Source organism: Oculina patagonica, chromosome 6 (genome assembly GCF_052425735.1).
Source record: "Oculina patagonica isolate OP01 chromosome 6, crgOcupat, whole genome shotgun sequence".
Classification (NCBI taxonomy): domain Eukaryota; kingdom Metazoa; phylum Cnidaria; class Anthozoa; order Scleractinia; family Oculinidae; genus Oculina; species Oculina patagonica.
Window position 1 is genome coordinate 13,752,342 of NC_135763.1, and position 26,857 is coordinate 13,779,198.

Below are 26,857 nucleotides of genomic sequence, written 5' to 3' on the forward strand. Positions count from 1 at the left end.
CTGCCTGATGCATGGGCCCTCGTTTAATCAACATTTCTCAATAATTGCGACCTGATGTATGCTTTCGGATGAAGGCCTGCTTAAGGAGGCTCGATGTAGTTTGTTTAGCCGAAGGATGGCTGTTTTAAAAATTAAAATTATCTAGGAAGCCAATGTTTGATTTTTGCCAAAATACACCATAATGATCAAATATGACCAAATTTTAATTTTTTACCCGTCACTTAGTCACAACGGTTACCATAGCAACGATTGACGTTGCCTTTTGTTCTCATTCAAGCTTGGTTTTCTCGAAATCTAGATTGACTCTTGGTGTTTATTTTTTGATATGTTGAAGTTTAGTACATTGACTAACTGTTGACGAAATTTTAGAAAAATCTGTAAGAGCGTTTTCAAGTAAATCAAGTAAATCTGTTAAACCCCACCCCCTCCCTAGATGGCAGACCATGACAAGCGAATGAACAAGAAAACAATATTATTTTAGGCTTTTACACTTTTTCAATCCACCAAGTTTACCTTTTGTTTGAAAATGTGTAATGTGCGTTACTAAACAGAAATTTTAATTTCTTTTATAGAAACACTTACTGTTATACAAGTCCCCCCCCCCCAACCCTACTTCGTGCTTCCAAAAGAAAAAACCCTCGGGGCGTTCTTGTTCCTAGACCCGCTTGGCACGAGGAACAAGTGGCTCTGGGGACACATAATTTGATTGGCTAGATTTTAACAAAGAGAATTTAAATGTAGCCAATCAAATCAACTGTAGTAAACTCACTTACAAAAAAAGGGTTGATTTGATTTGCCAAAATATCCTTTGTTAAGGGGGCTTTGTCACGGATTATCACAGATTTTTGAACAGCCAAAATTTATATTTGTGTCGTAGGAAACCTGAAAATAATGGTCAACTTTTATTAAAAATTGCTATATTAGAGCACTGAAACTGTTAACAAGCGTCTCTTGCTGCGGATGGCTCAGTTGGAAATGGATTGCAGTTTGAAAAATTAAGGCTTAACTTTTTAAATTGTTTTCGCGCGTCCTCAAAAAATCGATATTTACAGCCGAAGCTTAATTTCTGTCCGCAAATTAAGATTACAGCTTCCTTTAGAGGTTCAAAGATAATGTTTTTCATGGGTTAAGTTGCCTATCACTAATTTTAGGGGCTCAATCGAGCTTTTATACGGTAATGTTGTGAACAAATCATTACTTTCGGCAGTCAATTAAAAATCGCTCTAAGCAGCTTTTGAGATTTTAAGTTAATACGGTTTCTATGACTACCACGCAGTTCTCCTACACAGACTAAAATTTAATTACAAAAAGTGTTAATTGCAATTGGGTCTCAGTTCACATCAAAATGTGCTTCGTAAAACGAGTTCAACATTCAAAAACCACAACCAAAAGGCTACAAAAGCAAAAAATCTTTTATTTTATTTTATGTAAGCGTGATATTTCAGTAAAATTGAACTAGACGAGCAAGAATGTGTTATTCTGTAATTCCGTTGGCAGGTGGTTGCGACAAACAAACCTATTGACGAAATCTCTTGTTAATTGCTGTAGACTTTACATTTCTATAGCTATTAAGCCTCCATCTCGACATCAGCAAATCAGCGATGAGCTTTCCCCATTAACTTGTTACTTCATTGTGTTTTTTGCCACCCCAAAACAAACAAGACAGCTTAATATCAGAAACTTTAATTTGCTCTCAAAAGGTGAAAGGCAAAAGTAAACTTTGTCATCAAGTTTGGTCCCGACTCCCGAGTTAAATAATTTTTGATCAAATAATGCCAATAATTACACCGCTGGATTTCAAAGAAGAAATTCGCAAGTTTCGTGAACAGGATTCAAAACTGCCTCCAATAAACCAGAGGAACGGTAATGAAAACATCTACACTTTTGAGAATGATTTTCACGGCGAATCCTTAACGCTTCCTGATATTTCAACGGCGGCCAAAAGACGAATTCGATCGCGAAAAAAAGCCAAGAAAAATGCTAAATCAAAGAAACATCCTGACAAGGAAACTTCAACTGAGGTGAAAAAAGTCAAGAAAAGAAAATCGCCGCCGATACGAAAAATACCCGGAGAAATTACAAGATCATTCTTGGTAGTGTCAAGTGCCGGTGGTTCAAGTTATTCGCTAATTCAAAGAAGATCCTCTTCAGCAAGCGAGGAAAACTGTTATCGTAAAGACGTTGACTTGTAATTAAACGCTATGCCAGTTAGAAGTGAAACAAGTAAATTCTACTTTGTAAATAAATTATTAATTTTAAACAGTATTGACAATTAATTCTTTAAGCCCCAATCTGAGTCTTGTAATGTCAAGACATACTCAAACTTGCAGGTCAAGCGGAGACTTTTGAAATGATCACAAAATGGAAATTATATTGTTTGTATTTAGCATTGAACCAGTTTTCCCAACCGGTACAACAATGTATAAGCAATGTATAAAGGATTTATGATCAGTAGAAATGATAGTTATGTTTTTTTTATAGTGAGGAAAATGTCAAACGCAAACGTATTTTGCATGTACAAGAAAAATGAAACAGTGACAGTTGAATCCCGATAACTCGAAACTTCAAAGGAAATCTAAAAAGGTTTGAGATAACGGGAGTTCGAGTTATCGAGGGGACAGTAAGTAAGAAAAAGACCTGGAGGGGTATCGAAAAAGGTTCGAGTGTAGTGACAGGTTTGAGTTATTGAGGGTTCGAGTTATCGAGATTCCACTATGCGTAGTTTAAAAGAAATATGAACGTTTCAAAGCGGAACTTAACTGTAACAATCGCATGTATCATTGTGTCGTAAAATCGATAACACCCGGGGCACTTATTAAATGTTGGTAACTCCCTTACTGCATTGGAGGCAGGACTCTTACTGCTTAAAATATCACAGTATGATTGATAACTTACTCGATATTTAAATGTTTCAAAATATAGAAAGATATCACTAAAGCACTGAATCAGAATAACTTCACAGTAATCAGTCAATCAGGGAACACATGCTCACTCTTTCCGTTCTGGTGTTTTTACGCGACCTTCACATACATTCAATCCACATTCAACTAGGCGCTGAATGTCTGTTGATGTTTTCAGGTTTCTTCGTGCAAAAAGGTCACATTACAAGCGATTTATCACTCATGAAGCATATATATTTCGGTTTAAACAATGAAGATGACCGTACGGTCAAAAACGTTTTGGTTTTAGATATTTACTGATATAACATTTTTTAGCCTTTAATACACATACATTTTTACAAGCAAATATTATGAAAACATATTTATTTCTTTTTTCTTGAGTGTATGAGGTATTCCTAAGTTAAAAGTTCTTTATTGAAGATGAATCTTGTTCTAGTTGGGTAGAACCGCTGACTGGTCTTTTTCAATACCGAGGTGACTTTTTTACTTCCACAGTAAAATACTCCAACCTTGGTCCTAAAAAATGACGATAAAATAGATATGGAAAGATGAAAACCCAGGACAAACCCAAACATTATCAGTCTGTACAAGTGTGATGCACGAAATTAAGTCAAAATTAACTTTTTTAAAAAGAATTATAGAGCCCATTACTAGGAGAAGAAGCAGCGTTTCACACCAAAGGCTAATTTTAGAACGTTGTTCCCATGTTGGAGGTTATTGCGCAAAACAGTAGACTCGTCAGGTCATTAAAGCAGGACAAACCACTAAAAGAAAACCTCTTCGCAAAGAATCCCCTCCTACAATTTCTTGAAAAACTTGCGCACTTATAAAAATCCGACTTATTTAAAAAGAACGTAAAAAGTTGTACCCTAACAACTAAAACAACAAGCAATTTCGTTAGGTTTTTCAGACATGTTCACACCGAACATTCAAGTTGTAAATTGTGCGGTGCAGTTTAAAAATAGTTTGTAAAGGCTTAACTATTCTCACAAAATAAATGCTTCGTGTTCAATGCAAAACACATTCAAATTTACCTTGGATTTTCGCGGCTTACTCGGTCAAACACGGCTTTCCATGAGGGTTTATTTTGATGCAGTCTGCTGGTAAGCCAACCGTTGCGCTGTTTTAAGTTCATGAAAACCTGAAAATGAGCATTATATCCCAAATACACTCATATATTTATTTGGCCATTGTTTGAATATAGTACGTCAAAAGACATCAGAAAAAACAGTTGGCAACGCGTCAGAAAACTGAATCACACATATCAGAAAATAGGAAGGAAAATGAAATCTCAAAAGACAAGCAGCCAAAATTTTTTATGTTGATCGCAAATGGGTACAAAATTCTAATTAAAAATTATGTTATATTCTGGGTATTGTTATTTGTGACAGGTAGATAAAGTATAAGGAATCGCTTTGGCTTGGGAAAAGCCCAAACCTGGCTCGGGGGTGTAGATCACGGAGACGTTAAACCTGCTTCCTTGCAGGGAGGGTGGGCTGGGTGATAACTGCTTAATGTCGCGGACTACAGAAGAGTGCGTCGTTTGTTTTCTATACGGCTATTTGTAAATTATTGCCCAGGTTTCGAATAGCGTCTCCACCTTAAGAACCAAAAATGTTAACTGACAAAAGGTAAAGAAATATTGTCGACACTAGAAAACTAGTCACAATTGGAACTGACACTGAGTTTGTACCATCCCCCTTCACGCCTAAAATATCAAAACACTATGCATTACATGCGCATTACCTGATCTTCTGCCTGCGATCCTGTGACGTAAAAGTTACATATAAGGAAATCTGGTTGGTTACTCTCCCAAAGCTGCAAAACACGCGAACAACGAACAGTTAGTGAAGGTTTGTTTAAACAAGATTACATGTATAATCTAGAAAGCTGTGCTCACGAAAGGAAACTGTGTAAAGCAGCTTAACTGCGAGACATGTTGCAAGATACACAGTCTAGCGACGGGGAAAATGTTTTGTTTGTCTTAATTCAGTGTTGAATTCCCTTCAAAGTCAACAAACGAAACAAATTTCACTGTTTTTATAAAAAGTTGAAGTCTACATTGGAAGCTAGTGGCCTGTTAGGCTGGAGATAAACAATTAGACTACTCGCCCTCGTTTTCTTTGAGCGAATAGTCTTATTGGCTGCACCTCGTTAAATTTTCGCTTATAGAAACCGGCTCGGTATAAATGAACACATATTCCCAGTCCCGTAGCACTGCGTTTCACCGAGCTTTCACTTTACTGTAATATGAAGCATGAGAAATTCATACCTCCTTGTGGGCGGAGTGTAAAAGGTCCACAAACCATTGAAAGGACTTTACGTGTTTACAAACCCACACAAAATACAGTCTGTTGAGCTGCAAAGGTTTCCTTGTTTCTATCTTGTGCCTGTAAAAGACGAACAGTTCTGAATAAAGCCTGGTTTTCACTAGCGACGCAAGCACAAGCACAAGCGCAAGCACAAGCGCAAGCACAAGCACAAGCGCAAGCACAAGCTGAAGCACAAGCGCAAGCACAAGCACAAGCGCAAGCACAAGCGCAAGCACAAGCGCAAGCACAAGCGCAAGCACAAGCACAAGCGCAAGCACAAGCGCAAGCACAAGCACAAGCACAAGCACAAGCACAAGCACAAGCGCAAGCACAAGCACAAGCGCAAGCACAAGCACAAGCACAAGCACAAGCGCAAGCACAAGCGCAAGCACAAGCGCAAGCACAAGCGCAAGCACAAGCGCAAGCACAAGCGCAAGCACAAGCACAAGCGCAAGCACAAGCGCAAGCACAAGCACAAGCACAAGCACAAGCACAAGCGCAAGCACAAGCACAAGCGCAAGCACAAGCACAAGCACAAGCACAAGCGCAAGCACAAGCGCAAGCACAAGCGCAAGCACAAGCGCAAGCACAAGCGCAAGCACAAGCGCAAGCACAAGCGCAAGCACAAGCGCAAGCACAAGCGCAAGCACAAGCGCAAGCACAAGCGCAAGCACAAGCGCAAGCACAAGCGCAAGCACAAGCGCAAGCACAAGAGGAATCACACAAAAAGGACAAATTTTGACCCTTGTGCTTGTGCTTGTGACAAGCACAAGCAGAAGCATCAGAATACAATGCGCTTGTACTTTTGCTTGCGTCGAAGCCGTTTTCACTGTGAAATAAAAGCGGTTATCCTTGTGCTTGTGCTTGCGCTTGTGCTAGCGTCGCTAATGAAAACCAGGCTTAACACAATTCAGCAATCATGTCCCCAAGCCCGCTATTCTTTTGGTCAGCACCAAAAACACGGACTCTGGCCAAGTCCGATTTGAAAGCCCGTGATTAATGAACTTCTGCTCGTTTCAGCTCAAATCTGATTGGCTGACAATCGAAAACGAACACTACGCACGCTCAAAAAGTCGAACTCAGTTGTCCAGAGTCTGCGTTCTTGGTGCTGATCAAAAGAAAGCCAGGCTTTGGAGACAAGAGTGCTAGTGACAACTCAGTAGGATCGCTTTTTGTATTCGCAGCCCACAGAAATCGAAACGTCATTACAACCGGAATGGTCCAAATCTTGACATCGATGGGTGTGTCCAGAAGTCTATAACTATTGTTAAGTTGAAACTGAGTGATGTGCTGGGCTATTTAATTACGGTAATGAGACAGAGACTTAATTTCGCGCCCTTTTTCCAATAAGCGCCCCCTTTTAACGAGTGTCACCCTTTCGATGCGTTTCGCCTATTATTGCTCTTATATATTCTAATAAGCGCCCAAAGAGTAAAGACAAAACTATTGAGTGAATAAAAGTTTAGAATTGGAAATGTTTTGAGAGATAACGTACTTTTCGAGTCTCAGGTCTGTGCGTATTCTGTGCTCGAGTTATCTGAAAAAAAATCAGTCCGGTAAAATGTTCCATGACTTACGACGAGAGTTATGGTATAAAAAAGTAGAAAAGTTGAAGACGACGTATCTCTCCTATCTTAAACGGCTTGTCTTAAACGAAACGGTTTCGGAAGGACTACTATAAACACTAAACTGTAAATTTACTTATCCAGCGCGCTCTGCATTTAAAGCTGATTGTGACGTCAAATTTTCACTTCGCTCTTTTTCGCGGAACGAACAAGTTGTGCGTTCATCGCGAGAAGAAAAAAGTTTTGTTGTAAGCATGAAGTTTGTATATCTGCTTTCGGCGCTGACGTTTTTCTTGTTGTTATCATATCTTACGTATCCTGCTGAACGAGAAGGTGAGATTTTCTTGTGTTTTTAAACTCTATTCTCGTTTTTTTTTTGCGCTTTAAATTTTCAACCCGAGAGCCTAAAATAATGCGTTGTTCTCATTATAAACATTTGCTTTTCAAAACACTTTATACCATTTCTATTCTTTAAGTGAAAAAAAAATTGACGCCAGTCTAAGAACGGGTACTTGTTCACCGATTGCAAATTCAAAAAAAAAAGTTTGGACAAACAAAAGTTGTTTCCAGTTTTTCGGAAAACCAAACAACTGCAGTTGTCATGGCGATTTTCACGGGGCATCGCGCGCGCGAGCGTTTTTCTTATTTTGTTGTAAGCGCGCGCTTGGACGGTTACATTTAAGATTACTTCTTCCTGAAAGTCATAGTTTAAAAGGGGGGCCAAAAAAATGTTAGTATTTATGTCACAGTTTGTTATCGTCTTCACGTTGGCGTTTCTTGAAAGGCTACCTCAAGGGAGAAAGTTCATTTCTAAAACAAGAATGAATAACATAACAGTTGTGAAATCATTTGATTGCAGAAATTCTCAAACCTGTTGAGAAACGGGATTTTTTCCTGAAGGATTTTACCCATGGCACGATCATAGCTGGAAGCTGGCTTGACAAGGTTGGTGTATTTGCGTAAAAAAACGAGGTTCGCGGCAAACCCACCGATGACACTAATAATTTGCTAATATTATGATATTTAACAATTATTCACCGAAGGCGAAGTGATTATATACTACTTATTAACCGAGAGTGAGGTCATAGTCAGGTGCCCAGGAGTCCAAAATGTGACACCCACGGGCATTTTTGTCTGATTTTTGGCAACATAGCCATTTGTACTAAATCGAGTACGCTGATTTCGAAAATCAATGTTGCCAAGCTTAATTCTTGCGTTAAGATGATGTTTTGATGCATTTAATTATGACGTCATGGTCCAAATAAGGAATTTTCTTTCCTTTAGCTATTTTAAGCATAATTCATCCAGAAGTTCGTTCAAAACATTATTAGTATACTGTAAAATAATTTTAAGAATTTTTCTGATAGTTTTTATACCGTTTTTATGAATATCAAGCCGTCTTGTGGGAAGTGACCACGCCCTCTCATAAAAAATCACTTTATCACGGGTATAGTGTTAACATTTTGTTTAAAAATGAATGTGATTCTTGTATTAATAAAAAGTAGTATTTGAATTGCTCCACAAACATCAGCGATGTTTAACATACACCATAACGACTGCTTTTATCCACAAAGAGAGTGGCAAGGAGAGACAGAAGCAAGATAATGAAGCTGAGAATTCTGTACATTCCACACAACAAAATCCGGGTTGTTCTTGTCAGGGACAAATGAGACATTGCAAAAAATTGTCAAGAAAGATCTCGTGACTCTAGAAATAAAACAAGATCTTTCGATTGGACAGACTCAGCTTGAACGATTCGTGGAATGGAGGCTACTATCTTCAGACAGAGAGGAAGAACGGGAACGGGAAGAAGGGATGGAAGACAAACTTTCGTGACCCTGTTCGCAAGAATAATCCACCTCTATTTGCCAGCCTTTATGAAGTTAAAAGTGCTGCAACTAGCCGCAAAAAGAGAAAGACTTTAAATTTGCATGGAAACCAGATTATTCTATGTTGTCTAGTCACGGTGTATGAAGGCAGGCGCGAGATAAACATGCAAGCCATATTGTAGCATCTGAGGTATAATGCCGGTGCCACTGTTTCTCGCAGAAATGAACCCCACAAGTGTGAAACAAGTCAATTTTAGAAGACGTTCTCAGAAGAAAAGGTCAGTGCCTAGAGTCAGTTTGTTCTTCGATGGCTTCGCCCTGGTGGCAGCATACTAATTATGGTGGCAGCTATTGGCAAACCAAAAAATGCAAATGCTTTCGGTGGGTTTGCGAAATGTTACGTAAACACTGTTTTACGGAAAGGTCCTAGATACCAGAGGATTGATGTGTTACTCGATGGGAGGCACTCCATAAAAGCAACGACAAGAAGTCGACGCTTCGAGAACACGGCGCGGCCTGTGAGCAGAGTCATTGAAGTACGTAAGAGAGGTTGAGTTGCGGCCGATGAAGTGGCGAGCATTTTTGGCACTAGGAGACAACAAAGCGGACTTTGCACGGATTCTCTCAGATGAACTTATCTCGCAGGCACTGACTCTGCAATCGTAGTATATCTGGTGGTTTTTCATACGAAGTGGATTCTGCTCAGATTCTGGCCTAGATGTAGCCTTTTTGAGATCCAACCAAGAGGAAGTCGATACGAAGTTTGTTCGTTATGTAGTCAGTCATAGCGGGAATGTCGACAACATTATAGTTTCCACTCGAGGCACAGACTTGCTGTTACTTCTCCTGGCACATCGATCGCGCTAAGCTCTCGTCAACAGTGTGGATATGGGCAGGAACTTCAGAGAATCTAACGTAAATAACTTTAGAGGATGTCTCAGCAAATCTTCCTAATAACTCGTCAAGTTCATTGTTACCATCTCACACCATCACCGGCTGTAACAGCACCTCTTTCATCTGTGGAGAGTTATCACAGAAAAATTTGTTCTTCTCTTTTCGGTCGGCGAAGATGTCCTCAAAGCTGACACCACTACCTCCGCAGAAAACGTTTATTTGTTGAATGTATGAAATCCGATCTGACCACTGGCTATATATGTGCCTCTTCGCTATGAATTTAAATAAACGCATGCCATGTGCACTTGGCTGTGTGGATGCACAAGACCGACGCTAATTGCTATATCAAACTGCGCTAAAGCGCTTTAAAGAAACTTGTTTAAAAAGCAATATTAGTTCAGTGTTTTTAAAAAAGTTCAGAAGATATATTAAAAATATTTACCGATATTGATTAAAAATATTATAGACAGATTAAACCTGAAAGCAAGGAGCAATGTTATGATCATTTTAAATTCGTTAATTTTATATGCGTTCAACCAAAGTCTTTATCATGAGCCTATAACAGACAAAGTGCATTGTGAAATAAGTTAGATTCAGCAATATACAAGACAATCAATAAAGTTTTATCTCTAACTAAAACAACGATGATATATTACGACATTAACTATGATGTTATTTTCATTTAGTTTACCACAAAACTTAAACAAAATGCAGAAACAAGGGAAACTCGATATATGAAAATTGTAATGGCGTCATTCTTGATGCTCGCTAGCTCTTAGCTTCAGCGTGGCACGACGACCATATTTTTCTTTCTTATTGCAACTATAGCGATTTGTTAATACAAATATCGCATTTGTTCTTTGACAAAATATCAAAAACTACACCCGTGATAAGGTTCCCGCGATATGGTGAATTTTGTTTAAGAGGGCGTGGTCAATTGTCACTGAAGGGCTTGATTTTCACATAAAAAGAGTAAAAACTCTCAGAAAATTCTTGAAATCATTTTAAAAGCACACTAACAATGCTTTAAATGAATTTCTGGATGTATTATGCTTAAAATAGCTAAAGGAAAGAAAATTCCTTATTTGGACTATGACGTCATAATTAAATGCATCAAAACATCATCTTAACGCAAGAATTAAGCTTGGCAACATTGATTTTCGAAATCAGCGTACTCGATTTAGTACAAATGGCTATGTTGCCAAAAATCAGACAAAAATGCCCGTGGGTGTCACATTTTGGACTCCTGGGCACCTGACTATCATTACAGGGGAATCTCAGACCGAGGCCGTGATGTATTGACCGAGCGACAGCGAGGTCAATACATCAAGGTCAAGGTCTGAGATTCCCCTGTAATGGCCGAACGGACGAGGTCAATAAGTTATTTATTATATGGCCTTTAAGCACTATTCAAAAAAGAGTATAATCAAGAGAAAAAAACACTGGAGGTAAAACTCGCTCTCTGTGGCTCTCTTCGTTGCTCATACTAAAGAAGTATCGGTATGCTTATATTTTTCTTTCAGTTATTGAAAAGATAGTTGTATTTTGTCGGCATTTTTTGTTGTTTTTTGCCCCCTCACTGGTAGCTTTTACTCACAACTCAAAAAACCGTCGATCCGAAAAAAAAGTTTCATAATGCCCGGTCATTACAAGAAAATAATGCCCGCTCAGCAGCCAATCAGAGCGCGCGTACTATTGTAGACATATAATAATGTTGAATAATCATTTCACCTTCGGCGAATAATTGTTTAAGTATAATTTTCAGAGGTGAATATCAAAAAAGGCAAAATTGCAATAGAAAGCACGAAAACAACAAACAAAAGTGCTCGCTTGCATACGTGTAAACCAGTTTAATTCAGCGATTGAAATCATAATTAACGCTCGAGTTTTAGCAATAAAACGGAACAAAACAAACACTACGAAAAAGATAGATATCCGGTACCTTTGTTTAATCGTTGGTGACTTCTGAGCAATTGTGTGAATCCTCTCGAAATTACTAGCTCCAGTGAGAAGAGAACTAAATAATGTTTTGACAAACGATCATGACTGAGTACATGACCGTGTGCGATCTTCAAAACCACCATGTTTATGATCAATTCTAATGCCTTGCAAACCATCTCTTGAAAATATTTTCGGTCCAAAAGCCTTGGTAGTAAATTTGCAAAATTCCCAATGATTCAAATATTCAGGATTTGGAGTAATTTCTTTTAAATGAGAGAATTTTTCATTCCGCAAATGCCGCCATGTTCACTGGCATGGATGACAAACGTGGCATGGCTTAGTAGCTATACCTTCAGATGCAATATTCACCGCCTAGCGCGGTGAATATTGCGACATAGTCCGAGCTTCTCGACCAATCAGAATTGAATTCACCTCTGGAAATTATACTAAAACCTGATGTTATCTTTTTCTGGTTATAGGATTATGTGGTTAAGATGGAATTTGAATCTATCAAACTGGAAATGAAACTTGCTTTTGAATTCAATGAGGACAAAAACTCGGCAAATGTCAACAGCACACCCAATGATAACAGCACACCCAAACATGGCAAGGTATTAAAATATCACACGTTATCGAAGGGAGGCTTACAATTTTCTCTGTCGTGTAATCTTACAGTCAGTATGTGTAATATAATTTTAAATCAAGCTTTAATAATATATTCAATTTTAGTTTATTTTAAGTTTCATGACAAGGGAAAGCTGCTAGAAAATCTTTTCGTCTGTAGCGTTTTTCTTATGGTATCGCACTTATTATTGTCAGATCCACAGGTTTAAAGAATCCACTGAATATCCCCGAAATGCCACATGTCGCATTCACGAAACATTCAAACTCGGATCTCCAAGCTTGCTGACGAGAGTCTGGGACTTTACAGTGACAACCGCAAAGCAGACATGGAACAAATGTTACGAAACCACAGTGGCAACGGCTAATGGAGTTTGGAAAGGAATTTCATGGATGACTGGATGGATCTGGTGTAAAGTCACTTCGCTGGCTGATAAGGCGCGGAATGGATTTAGATGGTTGGTCAATAGGGTTGGACGGTTGTAGATGGCTGGCTGATCGGGCCTGGAACGGGTTAACCTGGATGATCGAGAGACTGTGGAATGGCGTGACATGGATGGTAGACTGGATTTCGCATGGCTTTGTATGGATGACCGAGAGAGCCTGGAATGGACTGGCATGGATTGGAAAACTGTTTCTCCCTGGCAACTACGTGACTGATGCTGTTGTGAAGTTTTATAATGGATATCTGGACAGTAAGTAAAGAACCTTTTTGTTGTCATCAGATTCAGATCGTCAACTGTGATAATATATTTAACTGACGCAGGAGCATGTGCCAGGATTATTTACTTACTTCTGATATACTTCTTGCATATGCTGATAGAAACAGCATGGCGCGTTTGTCACAACTGGGCAATGTTCATATAAAAACACGCCCCTATATAATAAGTGCACCTCGTTTTGGTTCACCTCTGTTTTGCTCTATTTAGGCTTTTCTTTACAATTATTTTGTTCGTTTATCCCAACAGAGCACGTAAAACATGTTAAAGCACGCATTTCTGCCTCGACCTGGAAAGATGTCTTTTTTATGATGTCATCCGTGATTGTTGCGAATGTTGCTCTCCTTGCAATTTACCTGTTGGTTAAATCCACAGTGAACTTCATTCGACGATTATTGTGAGTAAAGTACAAAAAGTGAGCGAAACGAAAGTCCCTTTATGTCTCGTTTCCAGATCCTACTCATATTATCGGTATGGTGTCGTCAGAGCATCGCTGACGTTTTTCCTTCCGTCGCTCTTCAAAGACCCCACAAATAACAGAGTAAAAGAAATGTCTAGAAAGGCGCTGGTGATTCTCTTGCTGAATTACCGCTTACCAGAACAAGTGTGGAATAGCCCCACCCGTCAAAATTTACCATTTATTTTCCGGAAATGACCCAACTAAAGTTTGATACTTTGGAACATAATTAATCCTTGGAACCCCGGTCTCAATCAAGTGTAGGAACATTCTGCAAAAACAATTTTCTTTCTCATGTTGGTTAAAACCCAGCGTTTTTGTCGGCCTATTCCTGGGACAGCATGTTAAACGGACTAGTTGCCTGTTGCTAAAATGTAAGACACATCAATCATGCTCTAAGAATAGAAGATAGATCAGGATCTTTTTGTTGTTATCAAAACTAACTTATTTACTGGTTTATCTTTTTGCAGGAAAGCTCGTAAAGACAGGATAGCTGCTGCCAATTTACCGCCTGCACCAAAGAAGCTAATATGGCGACCAAAGCCAAAGAAAAAACACAAGAATAAGAACAAGAATAAATGGTAGTGGCCCTTTTTTGAACTGTTCACTTTTTGGTCTGCAAATGAACATTTCTGTATTTTTCTTTGGAGATGTCTTCTTTGTAGGAAACCAAGTTTAAAACGTTATTGAAAACAAGCAGTTTTGCTGGCCATTTCGTTATTAAAGATGGTTGTATTTTTATATGTTGTATGGTGGTGTGTTTTAAGATACAAACTTGTTAACCTTTGTGTACCGCTCGCGTTATAAGGCCAACATACTTCCATCGATGGAGAAAGGTCAATTTTTGCCCTTCTGGTGGTCAGTTTTTGCGGGAAAAGGGTGGATGTTCCCTGGATCCGCCTCAACTTCTCAGTAATTACAGAAACAAAAAACAGCGAAAAACGGTCTGCTTTCGCATGCTACAATATAAGAAGCTGTGTTTGAAGTAAGAATTTGCTTGTTAATCTATAAGGCTGAACCTCAAATAGAACATGAATTTGCGTCATATAACCAGATCGTTCTAGCTGACAGTTGGTTGAAAAAGAAGAATAATTTTGTTTGTAATTGAAACCTTACAATTCTCAAGTAAATGACCCAGGTGTATCACAATCTACCGATCGTACGTAATCAGTCCAGGGAATACATCATTTAAATGGTATTCTACTGTGGCAGTTTGCATTGTCCCCAGAGGTCGTGAACCTAATCAGCACCTAGTATCACGACTTAGGCTGGTCCAACTATTTGAGCATGCGAAGATCATTCAGTTTCGACCTTCATATGGACCTGGCAACCTCGTTCCCAGACATAGGCGTACGGGCCGGGGGGGCGGGGGCTGCAGCCCCCCCAAATTTTGGGCAACTCAGATTTTTTGGGCAGCAAGAGAATTTGGGCAAAGCCAGTTTTTAAACGGAAGTTTTTTTCGAAACGCGATAGATATTTTCTTTTTTAACCTGAAGACGGCGTGTTAAAGCCAGTTAAATTCACATGAGACAGTGGCTGCTTAGCACCTGATGAGTTTCTGCTGGTAGTGAAGGGGATTTGTTGATATACATATTTGTAAGTTTTTGACTGTTGGGCACTGTACTGCAAATATCTGTCACAGTTAAACACCTGATAAAGAAAGCTTCTCCGCGTTGCTAAATTTTACAAAATCGACGGCGAGATTCTTGAAGCCGAGCAGAAAATGTGCGCGAGTTTTCGTCGTGTGTGCGGATTAGGCTTCATGACTTTTTCAGAGAGAATGATCTATTTGATAAGTTTTCAGTTTCCTTCAAGGTTCATATCGATCATTCAGTGCGTTGCGTAGATTGAAAACTTACCTCCGCAGCACCTGATGGGGCGACAACGTGTCAGTAAGGCCAAGTAAAAAACAAAACAAATGTTTCTCGTCCCCGCCCGCTTCATTTTTTTTTTTGGGCCGCTTCTCTTTTTTATTTATTTTGTTTTTGGAAAAGTTAGAACGAACAAAAAAAACTTTACATCCTTGTTACGCTAGGTCCGTATTGGATAGGACAATTACTTTGCAGGATTTATTTTGAAAGTTCGCTTCTGGCCTGGAGAATTTGAAGATGGAGGAAAAAACATCGATATTCGAACACTGACAGGTATGAAATGCAACAAAATAATAGATAATTAAAAAATAACAAAATTGCGCCCGCCCGCTCTCTCTTTTATAGAAATCCGGACGATAAACATTTGTTTTTGTTTTTTTACTTGGCTTAAATTATTACTTGTCATCGCACTTATTAGCATTTATTAAATAGCATATTCCAACTCTGTAATCAACAATGACATGGATCGTATTGTTGACATCTTCGGCCGTCGAAATGGTAGAGACAGCTATTTCTTTTAACATGTTTTATGAGCTTATATGATATATTCTTATGTAAGAAATTTTTCACTTCATCTGTAAGCCTATGTTAGTGCATCGTATGACCCTCGTTTCTTCTCGACTGTTTCGTAAAAATTTGGGCAACTTGCGAGAATTTTTTGGGCAAATGTCTCACCGCCCCCCCTGGCAAAAAATTGCCCGTACGCCTATGTTCCCAGAGGCCATGTATGCAATGGAATGTAACATTCCAACAGGATAAAGGGTCTACCTTATTGTTACTTATTTTCGCGGGAACTTAATTTCGCGAAAATGGCACGGGCATATTTTGCGGCATTTAATTTTCGCGATTTGGCCAAAAATACGTAATTAACATAAAAAAATACAATAGAAAACGTTTGAAATAAATTTTCGCGGGTCTTAAATTTCGCAAAAAATCGCGAAAATAGCGAAAATTAAGTTCCGCGAAAATAAGTAACAATAAGGTATTTTCTTTATGAAATAATTAAAATTCAGACTAGTGCGTAGTTTAGTGACAATGACCTAACCAGTATGTTGTTTTACAAAGTTAATGAGCAGTTGCACTCGACCGTTTACCTGAGTTCATTGATGAGTGCAGCGAATGGAGTGACACCAATTCCTGTCGCTATACAAAGACTGACGTCGTACCTCCAAACATCCTAGAAAAAACAATTATCACAATACTATTACTAAAAAACACAGACGCGTCTATACAGCAAACATTGGGGGTCCTGGGGAGCTATGCATGCATGGCTGCCTCGTCCCCAGGCGCCGATCGGCCGGATGGTTGAGGCGGTAAGGCGGGAAAACAGGGAGCGCGGGGATTGATGGTTAGGATGACGCCTGAGGACGAGGCAGCATGCATGGCGTTATGGGTTGGCGGGCCCTTTACAGGGGGCAACACAAGACTCAACTTCCAGAGAAAACTACATTTCCACACGAAACTCAGCCAAGCCTGACGACTTCCACACAAAGCACAACTTTCACACGAAACTCATCTTCCACACTAACATCAATTTCCGCACAAAACTTAGCCGACTTCCAAACACAACTCAACTTTTACACAAAACTATGCATCCACAATTAAATAGCGTCATAAAATAAATAAATGTCACCTTACCATGCATGGGCTTCCATAAGGTCCATCCACAGCAATTCTATATGATCAATTGTAGAAATATAAATCACCATATTTTCATTTACCGAACTTTTCCACAATCAACATTAGAACAATACAACACCTCCGGGGATTTCTCGATTTTCTCTCTGAAGCAAAACTAGCAGGGTTGAAATTTTTGAGAAATCAACTGTAGAAAGTAGTTATGGTTAAACACGTTTCCTGCACTTAGGAAACCAACCATTAATAAGCGGTAGTGAGCTACAGAGTGCTCTTGAATGATGTATCAAATTTTATATTTAAATTGATGTTGAGATAAAGAGAAAACGCCAGGTTCTTGATGGCGAGAGCAAGCCCTCATTATTAATATTACTCTGTAGCAAGTAAACGTGTGAAGGTTTAGGTTTTGTAACTTGAATATCAAACTAATTTATGCGCACACTTACTTAACATCAGGTCTCGTAGAACTAAAGTATTCTCCATTTTGTATCGAAGAAGTTAGAGTTTTCTTGTTTTGTTCCCAGTCCGATCTCGCCAGAAACAGCATATCAGCAAATTTCTCTAAATGACAAAAAAAAAAAAAAATCGACAACACAACTATCAAGCATTGAACATTCACAGGTACATAAATAGGTATAAACAAGTTGCAGTAAGAACCTTATTTTACGAAAATTCCAAGCGAGGGGGTGGTGAGGGTGTAGTCTGCGACAGAGTGGCAATATGCCAAGACGTTGCATGCTGTGGAAAGCAGATGAACGCTGTCACTGGTGAGCTCAACCCGGAGGAGGGGGAACTCCGTGTGCTGGACTTAACGAGAAGGCTCCAACCGAAAGGGGTTCATTTTTAGGCTGTAGGTATATTTAAGGGTAGGGAAAACTGTTTTGTAGCTAGTTAAAAGGACTTTTCAAAATATATCGAACAAATTCACCGAACGGTTTTAAGGGGTTACTCGAAGGAAAACGTAATAAAAGAGATGCAGTATCCCTTTTGTAGTTATGTGATAGGGGTACCATTTTTTATCGAAGTTATGCGAAAGGGTTACCTTTCCGGTAAAAAATGCTATATGAAAGGGTAAGTGTTTTGAACTCGGCGCCCTCTCGGATCCGGCCGGGAGCAATGAGAGGCGGCAGTACCCCACCCACCGGGGACCTATAAAGCATGTTTCCAAAAGAGATCGGGGCTTTTCAGCAGGACACAGAAAAAGTTTACAAACAACAGGTCAGAGGAATAATACTCATACGTACAGCGATTGTAGAGCGCTACCTTGTTGTGCTCGTCAGTAAATTAGGTCAGAAGTTCTTTTATTAAAATACGTTGTTTTCTACTCACCGGTCCAGTCTCCTAGGATCTTACAATGTATGGAGAATGACGTATCTTCTGATGAAGGACACTGTAAAAACAGAGACGATTGATTTCTTTTATTCATGTTGATCTTTTGGAAGGATCGAATTCGTTTTGTTTGAAACGCGCCATAGTAGAGGAGTCGTTTTAATATTAATGATGTCTCTCACCTGTGTCAGTGAGAACGGATGCCACTCGAATCTTGATACATCTGCGCATTTGACGAACACGTACTACAAACAAAGGAAATATTTCATTCAGTGATGATCAAGTCTCCTTCGCAGCCGCTTTTTTTTGGGGGGGGGGGGGGGGGGGCGCCCAGGGGGGGTGATGATCCGTACTGCACAATCAGTAGTCTATAAATAAAGTTCATTGACTTCTGGTACATATAACTTTTCAAATACTGAAAATCAACGGCATCCATTATGGACAGTTTTTTGCGTGCCAAACTGAAAGTGTGACTATCTTTTATGTTTTCGCGAACGTTTTCGCGATTTTGAGGTGGCTCGCGACCATTTCGCGAGGTTCACTGAGTGCTGAGTAGACACAGTTTACTTTCCTTGGTATTTACATTCATGTAATAACGACTCACAAGGATACGTCAATAACAAAACGAAGGGCAGGACCGAAAGCACACGTACAGAGCAGCCACTGTCACAGAGATGCTTGCGTGAGTTGCTGAGTCTGACGACAAATCCAGATGATTTCCCCTCAGTGACTCCATCACCGCGGTATGTTCGCGACACTAGTCAGTCCATTCGCGAGGACGCAGTTAAAGTGCGCGAAAAGCATGTAATAAGGTAATCATAAAACGAATTTCAAAAAGCTTAAACCCGCCTTGATTGGCTATAGAGCGTTCAGGAAGTGACAGCTGCACTAAAGATCACCTGAAAAGCGCTCTCGTCATTTCCTGTGTACTTTGTAGCAAAACAAAACACGGTTGATTTTTTTTTATTTCATTAACACACCTACGAAAATCAACTTGTGATCGCTGACACGCTTGTTTAAAATTTATTCCAACATTCAGGGTGATGACGTCATTACCTGTCCAGGTTCAGCTGTAAAATTGTCCTTTTTCATTTTTACTTTCACGACTCTATCGCTATGTTCAACCACCTAACAATTTGTGGGAAAAATGCAAAAGAGAAGAATTTAATTACTTAACAAGTATTTGTTACCCTTGAACATACCCGGGGGCCGGGGAACAGCTTCTTTGTCGAAAACTGATGATGCTGCAACTTTCCAATTCGTTCTAGACAATTAAATGTTTAACAATGTATTATGTTCCAAGCTGTCCTCTATCAGAGGCCGGGGACCACAGGCGACCCTACTTTTGTCTTTGGGCAACGTGTATAATTTGCTACCATAAAAGCTTGTATGAGCTGGGCACCCAAGATTTCTTACATCAGAGCATTCGGGCACCCTGCAATTATTCTAAGAGAACAGCTTTGCATGATGTTTCATTCGTCTGTTTTTTTTTTTGTTCGTTTGTTTCTGTGGCTGTTTTTATTCCTTCACTAGCGGACGTCTCACCGATTCATTTGCATTTATTTTACTTTTCTTTATTCTTTTACACCAAGAAAATGTTGAGTACCGTTGCCGGTGTTATTTAATTCTTACGAAAAATCTATCCCGGAAGGTTATTGCAGAAATGTCTATTCAGCTCGACGAGAACTGACTCGAGCCAAAATGACATTGTCTGTTACCCCAATAGCAATTCCGAGGCTTCTGATGTACAATGTCAACATTACAAACTAATATTTTAAAATACAGCCAATATCTTTTCTTGGACGCATTTTTTTCTCAATATCTATATGCGTTTACACGCGTTCCTCACCTGAATTAGCTCCACTTTTTGAAAACTTCTAAAAGCCCTTACCAGGCGCTCCGTTATGTAAACAAAAAGCGGCCCAACACACCATACCCAGGCCTGGAAGTCAAAGAGAACACATATTTAGCTTTGAAAAAAAAAATGTACCCCTCAGTCCGGTGTTTAACGAGCTAACCAAAAAAGCAACCTTACCCATTCGACACGAGAAAGAAATGAGAAGAAACTGAGGCGAGTTGCATCTGTGGAGCCGTTACTAGGGACAATAATTATGGCTTCTCTTGTTCTGACCCTAGTAACGGTTTCACAAGGGACTGCAGCAAGATGAGACTTGCCTTTGATTTTCTCCTCGCTTCTAAAGTGGCGAATGATTATTCAGTTAACGTTCTATAAAACGTGGTACGTGTGATTCGAGTTACCTCTGGTTTATCAGCCTGGAACACTGGATCTTCTGAGCACCATACCACGTGACTGATATTTCCCCTCTGATTGGTTATATTCTGAGCCATCTTACATCCGGGTGAATGTGTGTCCAGGTTTACTTGGTGTTTTATTACGCCACTGTAAAAGAAAATAATTGGCCAACAAAATCACCGAGTTATTGGCCGATACGATGTTAGACAGCACATCCTTAAAGGAGCCACGTCAAAACAGAAACAGTGCATCTTTTGAAAACATTGGCCAAATTTCTCAAATTAAGGCTAATTTACACCCTACGATTTTTCGGCCCGCGTTGGCCCAAATTTTATAAGATAACAAGTCTGCAGATAAAAATCGGCCAGATTTATAAAAATCTGTTGCAATGCAACAGACCCCCTGCTTTTTCTGTTGGTTGCAGTTTTGTTTGGTTGTCGTGTAACCTTTCTCTATGATCGTGAATGGAGATCAATGATTCAGGGTCGGGAAGGCTTTGAGGAAGTATTAAAGAAGAGGCAATAGCTACAACAGAAGAGGGAGTTTTTTATTTTTTTACTCACCCGAAACCGTGGACAAAAAGAAGTAAAAAGAACACGATAAACAGATGATGAGTATACCAAAACATTTCATATGACGCGCGCCTACAATACGGAAAGATAAGTAAAAAAATAAAAGAGAAGTAAGTAATCTGCGTGTAGACACCTCAGACGTCTGCGCGCAGACGAATGAGTACCATCAAAAGCCAAGCTTTCAAGGTATCTCGTTAATATGGGCAAAAAAAAGAAAAACAAATGAGCACAGCATCTTTTTAATTGTTAGAAGTCTTTGATTACCTCACAGCAGTGGTAGACGTTATAATCTAAAAGGAAACAATAAAAAATTTGATTTGTTAAAACTTTTATTAGCAGCGAAGGAAAAAAGAAGAAACAAATGAACGAAGACACTAACGAAATGTAGAAAGGGAGAGAGAGAGAGGGAGGGAGGGAGGGAGAGATGGCGGGAGGGAGGAAGGAGGGACGGACTTACGGACGGCGGACGGACGGCAGGCGGACCGCGGAATTAGTACGAACGACCAAACGAACGAAAGAATGAATGAGTGAACAAATGTGTGAATGAATGAACGAATGAAGAGAAAATGGACAGACGTATGAGCGAGTGACGGACGAAAAACGAAAAAACGACCTGGTGAGGGATGGATTAGCACAGCTACCAATGTTCTACGTACCATTGCAAGCAAAAGTAGCGTCATCAGCAATCCCGTTACTCCAGCAACTGCAAAAGAAGTGCTTACTTTATCAAAAAGACGTTTCATATTCTTGCATGAAAATTTAAAATTGGAAACTGAACAAAAGTGGGAATCAAAACATTGGCACAAGTCGGTTACACATGGAATCAATGGCCTTACCTGAGGTAACGAAGAGTTCCAACGGTTCCTGGAAATAAAATAGATAACCGGGAAATGCGAGTCAGACAATCAGTATTATCAATACATAGTCTGATTTATTTAATACTTTTCATTCAATTAAGGCAGAAACAACTGTCCACTTTTATCTCGGAAATCTTTTCACACCTGTCCTGCCACGTTTAACAGGTTCACCCAATCGAAAACGAAAGTAGCTGCAAAAAATTCTCAGACTATACGGCGGCTATATATGTGCAAAAGGTTGAAAAACAGACGTTTTGAGCCGGGCCTTTCTCCGAAAGAAACACAGATGAAAAGTAAATCATACTCTAACCTGATTGGGGTATGAGGCAAAGTTTAAATTCGTGAAGTTAAAGCTGTAATTGGCAGAAAATCTGCCAGCATTTACAACATGGGCTCCGATATGAATCCCTGAAGAAAGAGACAGAAGAGAGAGAAAACTATCAATATTGTGAACGTACATTCGACATTTTACTAAAGAAGAGAAAACAAAAGAACAAAACACAGGGCGCAGAGGAGTCTTATTGCACCGTGATTTTGGCTTTATTCGTTGAGCAATTGCATTTGCTAAGTTCGGTCGCGTGCAAATGGTTTTATGAATCATAAAGGTCGATTTGCGTGGCGTATATAAAGCCGAAATTGCTGTTAAATTAGACTTCTCTTCGCCCTGCTGAACAAGTCATCTGTGTATGACTGTTCTTGAACGTATCATTATCATTATTATTGTCATATAAAGCATTATCATTATCACTATCCGATTACCATCACCGTCACTGTTATCGCAATCGTAATCATTATCATCATCTTCATCAATATCATTGTTTGGAGTTTTTTGTGACACAACAAATATAGAATAAACCAGTGTATGCATCTCAAGTAAGCTCGAGGAACCTCGAAGCCCTAAAAACGCCATTTTAAAGTTTAAAAATTCATAAAAAAATAATGGAGCAAGAAAAGAAAAATCTGAGACACCGTTTTTTAGACCAATATATGTAGATCAAATTCCACATAAAAGTTTTTGCTCTCATGTAAATGTGTTCTCAAATAAACCTAAAGTTGCGCAACATCATAATTGCAAACAAAATGCTGACGTTGCTTATTATAGTCTATATGATCAAAAACAAAATCCAAAATTACAATCTTTATTCAGTAAACTTTCAGAAAATATATACTTTATTGGGGTTACCATTGATGGTTTGCACACAATTTCGCTTGGAACGAAAACGCCAATTTTCCTTCCGTGATACCTTAAATAGTTTTTGTTAACTTGACAACTGTGAAAAACTGCTACACAAACACTTCTGAGATTATTACCTGTATAAATGAGTAGTTTTCAAAATGTCCATAGCTTAGAACTGGATATTTCACTGGTTACACTACGTATTTACTTTCAGCGGAGAGGCAAATAAGGTCATTTATCAGTAATTTGCAACCACGTGACCTACCTGCTGAAATAATGATTACAAGTGCGCATGCCTTGTGAAACCAGATGTTTCTGTCCAATAGACGTCCGAATACAAGGGCAACAACCTGCAGTGCAATTGAAAAACATACAGTTCGCGAATGTAATTGGGCTCTTTCTGTCCTAAACCGAAAATGTAAGGTTTTCCATGTATTGTGTTATTATGCTTATGCTTATTAATGTCACCCGGAGCGTGCTACTTTCGTATATTTGTGCGACAGCATTTTATATTTTTAGCTAAGCCTCTCCCGCGAAAAATTACTGCTTCCGATGAAGTCAGGTTCTACTTTGCGAGAAAATACTGAAATCATGCTATTTATCTCTTATTTCATCTTAGACATCTTAATTTGCCACAATTCAAGACGAGGATGAAGGCGACATTCCTGTAACTTGGCATATTTTTCAGTGACCTTAAAAGTTCATAGATCTTGTAAACTACCGGTGACCTGTATTTCATAAGTTTTTGTCATGCGAAAAATTCGAAAACTGATTAGAAAACCCATCCCACACTAAAGGGGTTCCAGGAAACTGAATCCGTGGTTGACCAATTTAAGGTCAAAAAGGTCAAGATCTATTTAATCATAAATAACCAACTCAGACCTAAAAGTTCAAACTACCAATCCCCACTAGCCGCACTGCCCGCACATACATTTGTATCTGTACGGGTGAGATACATCTCACTTTCGTTATCCCACCTTGTTGGAGTTCCTGATCAGGGCCAACACGTTGCGACACATTGGAAGCAGTACCAGGCTACAACCGACACATAGAACCGAGGCTGAACCACGTGACCAACACAAACTGTCCTGAAAATGGCGTGTCAAAATTACTTTTTCTGATCGAAGAACATTTTGAATGAATGAGTCTTCTTATAAAACTATATATACTTACTCCCAGCATTGTATAAAGGTAATAATATTGAGGACAAGATCTGTACTTGTAGTAAGAACGCAGGAAAATTGCCACAAAGACCGCTGATATTATGGCCTGCAAAAGGAAAAAAAGTCAATTATATTTGTCCAACAAAAAGGTATATAAAAAAGCCGCGCATATGTTTGCGCCAGGCTTAACAGGATCAACAGAGCAGATCGGAAATATGCGTCTTTTACAGAGGAAACAATCCCGGCTTAAAGTAGACTGACTGCATGAACCTACGGTTAATATTGGCGTACGGAAAGTTTGTAAACAACCGAAGTGATGTCATTATTCAAGTGTGTGCTATCCCTTGGTAACTGCGCTTTCTTACTACTGCATGAACAATTTTCCTAAAAGAAGATACGGCACTTGATATAACACAGTTCAACTGGTAATGAAGTAACTTGTGAGTTGTGAGCAAGTTGCATAAAACATTGTAACATGGGGACAAACTCGTAGTACAAGACAGTTATAGCCTGTGTACAGCCGTCCCGCTTCCGTTTTTTTTAGGGGAGCGGGACGGCTGTACATAGGCTAGACAGTTAAAACTACAAGAAGTTCCTCATTTTTCTCACCGTCAGTAGAATAGGTGAGCACGCAAGCGCGCGTGAAAATCACTTCGCAAAAAATCGACCGACTTCTCGTAGTCTAATTAAGAAACTGAAGAAACCATTTCAAAACACGGACGTCTTGTCGAGTCATCCAATGATTCAATCCCTTGAGTTACCGGTGATTTCTGAAATTTCTAATATAGCTCGGAAAGCTTCAGTGCAATAATCAGTATTAACCAGTTTTCTAACAAAGAAAGGAGGATTTAAAGCTCATTATTAAATGCTAACTGAGTGGTTTCTCGGCCTGTATAAAATTTTTATTTTACTTGTTTGTTATTTCCGTCGCGAAGGATTTAAGGCACTCTACAAGGGCGTGACGTAATCGCCGCATTTTGTAAACACTTGACATAGTTTTCCTGCCAAACCCTAGGGAAAAACAAAAGCTTCCTTTTCCTCGCTTGCTAAATTGTTTCAGATATCAATATTAACCGCAACGTAAACCACATTTCAATTTTACTTTGGCATCAGAACAAAGCAGAAAAATAAAACGACATTAAGGGGCATTAGGTCCCATAAAAGAAAAGTAAAGTGTTTCAAGTCACCTAATATGAAATATTGCTTCAAGTCCATGTTGTCGTCTTTTAAATTAAATCGTCTTTTAAATTGTCGAAATAATCCTTGCCAATAATATTGCCAATAATTGTTAAAGATTATCTATACATTACGTATTTATAGTCGGCATTCAACGACAAATTTACTCTTTCCGGCTAATAGTCTTAGTTAATTGAGTTTGAGTTGCTCACAATAACGGTCAAGCTCACAGTTGGTCGTGTGATTGGTAGAAATATCCTTCTTCTCCTTTGACGGATTGCCGGGCCGATAGAATAATCAGTAAACAGATAGATTTTAAAATAGGAGACCTTGGAAAAAAAAAATTCATGTCAAAAAGCGGTTAATTCCTCACTCCCACCAGCGCAATCGCTCCCTGTTGCTAGTTAAAAATACCCAAGTTCTACGCTTCAAAAGCATTCAAACCGACACTTGATTTCAAACGGTTATTTCGGGGTTATACTAATAGTACTTAATAGTTCTCTCGAGATTATATAGGAATTTTGATAAACAAAGCAGCCATTCCGATATCAGATCTCAAGAGAGTGTCTTGTCTGTGGTCAGATAAAACTGACTTGTGTATGTGTTCCAGAAACTTAAATATGGCTACTACCACAATTACTAAAGACCCGTAGAGAACTATTTCCCGTCAATGTGGCAATTAACTTAATTGTTTCGTGATTTTCTTCATTAATGCTGGAAACAAGAGAAGTTATATTGTATAGCTAATATATATCAATGATAGGTTTCATCTGTGTTTCGTTAAACCATTTAAAACGGAAAACGTTACTTACCGGTCCGAGAAAATTCCGGAGAAGGCCAAGAATCCGATGAAGGGTCTTTTTGATTCTCATCTGTTTAGCCATGTGCGTCGAGCCTCGAAATTTAATTTATCCTTGCTGCGGTCAATTTATGAAGCTTTCTACGAAGCAAAGTAACTCTGTCACAAGGACCACAAGGGTATTGTCTAAGTTCAGTTTTTCTTTTCCAAAACGCCGGTTAGAAATACCCGAGTCTTCGCTCGGTGTTTCAGACTTATGTTATGGATAACAGCCAAACACACGAGGATCGCATCACACGACGAATGTTTTGAATCACGACAAAAGTCAATTAACAAAAGCTCTTTGTCTTTTTATAAGAACCTAAAAACAATCCAGTTTCCGGTTGGATAACTCGCGCGTTGAATGTTGTGTAAAACATAGGGATACATCATAATACTGGAGTGATTGAGAAACCACAGGCTGCCCAAGCTTGCTCTTTCCGCTTTCATTATTGCCTTACTTTTATCCCCTTCGCGCTATAGAAAAGAAAGAGATTAAATCCCAAACCATTTCAAATGGCCTTTTGTCCCTGCCTCCTCCTCAGGCGTCTGGGTGCGAGGCAGCTTTTGTCCCGTAAAAACGGAAGAGACGGTCGGAAATGGTAACAAATGAACGCCCAGTCTGACTAAACGGTGAATCCTTCATTTCCGCATCGTTCAACTGCCAGTCTGTTAGACATCAAGGGGGCACTTTCCGGACACCCTTGGCTGTCATGTTACTTTTTATTTACTGTAAAACCCTTACCG

At 39.2% G+C, this 26,857-nt stretch overlaps 2 protein-coding genes across 2 annotated transcripts; one reads left to right on the plus strand and one right to left on the minus strand.

Annotated features, from left to right (window-relative positions):
• Positions 1-2,994: 2,994 nt before the first annotated feature.
• LOC144657351 (NADPH oxidase 4-like) lies at positions 2,995-26,287 on the minus strand. Its single transcript, XM_078517694.1, has 21 exons — positions 26,085-26,287; positions 24,107-24,202; positions 23,911-24,021; positions 23,199-23,283; positions 22,067-22,164; positions 21,736-21,763; positions 21,556-21,602; positions 21,164-21,189; positions 20,891-20,971; positions 20,333-20,474; positions 19,923-20,015; positions 19,130-19,201; positions 18,256-18,318; positions 18,074-18,134; positions 17,191-17,305; positions 16,748-16,784; positions 16,204-16,286; positions 5,173-5,290; positions 4,647-4,718; positions 3,935-4,041; positions 2,995-3,416 (listed from the first exon to the last, which is right to left on the minus strand). The coding sequence occupies exons 1-21, from the start codon at positions 26,154-26,156 to the stop codon at positions 3,296-3,298; spliced, it is 1,728 nt and encodes a 575-aa protein (XP_078373820.1). The 5' UTR covers positions 26,157-26,287; the 3' UTR covers positions 2,995-3,295.
• Positions 6,982-12,655, plus strand: LOC144657387 (uncharacterized). The gene is made up of 4 exons (XM_078517738.1): positions 6,982-7,110; positions 7,637-7,722; positions 11,921-12,052; positions 12,261-12,655. The coding sequence occupies exons 1-4, from the start codon at positions 7,032-7,034 to the stop codon at positions 12,546-12,548; spliced, it is 585 nt and encodes a 194-aa protein (XP_078373864.1). The 5' UTR covers positions 6,982-7,031; the 3' UTR covers positions 12,549-12,655.
• Positions 26,288-26,857: the final 570 nt, after the last annotated feature.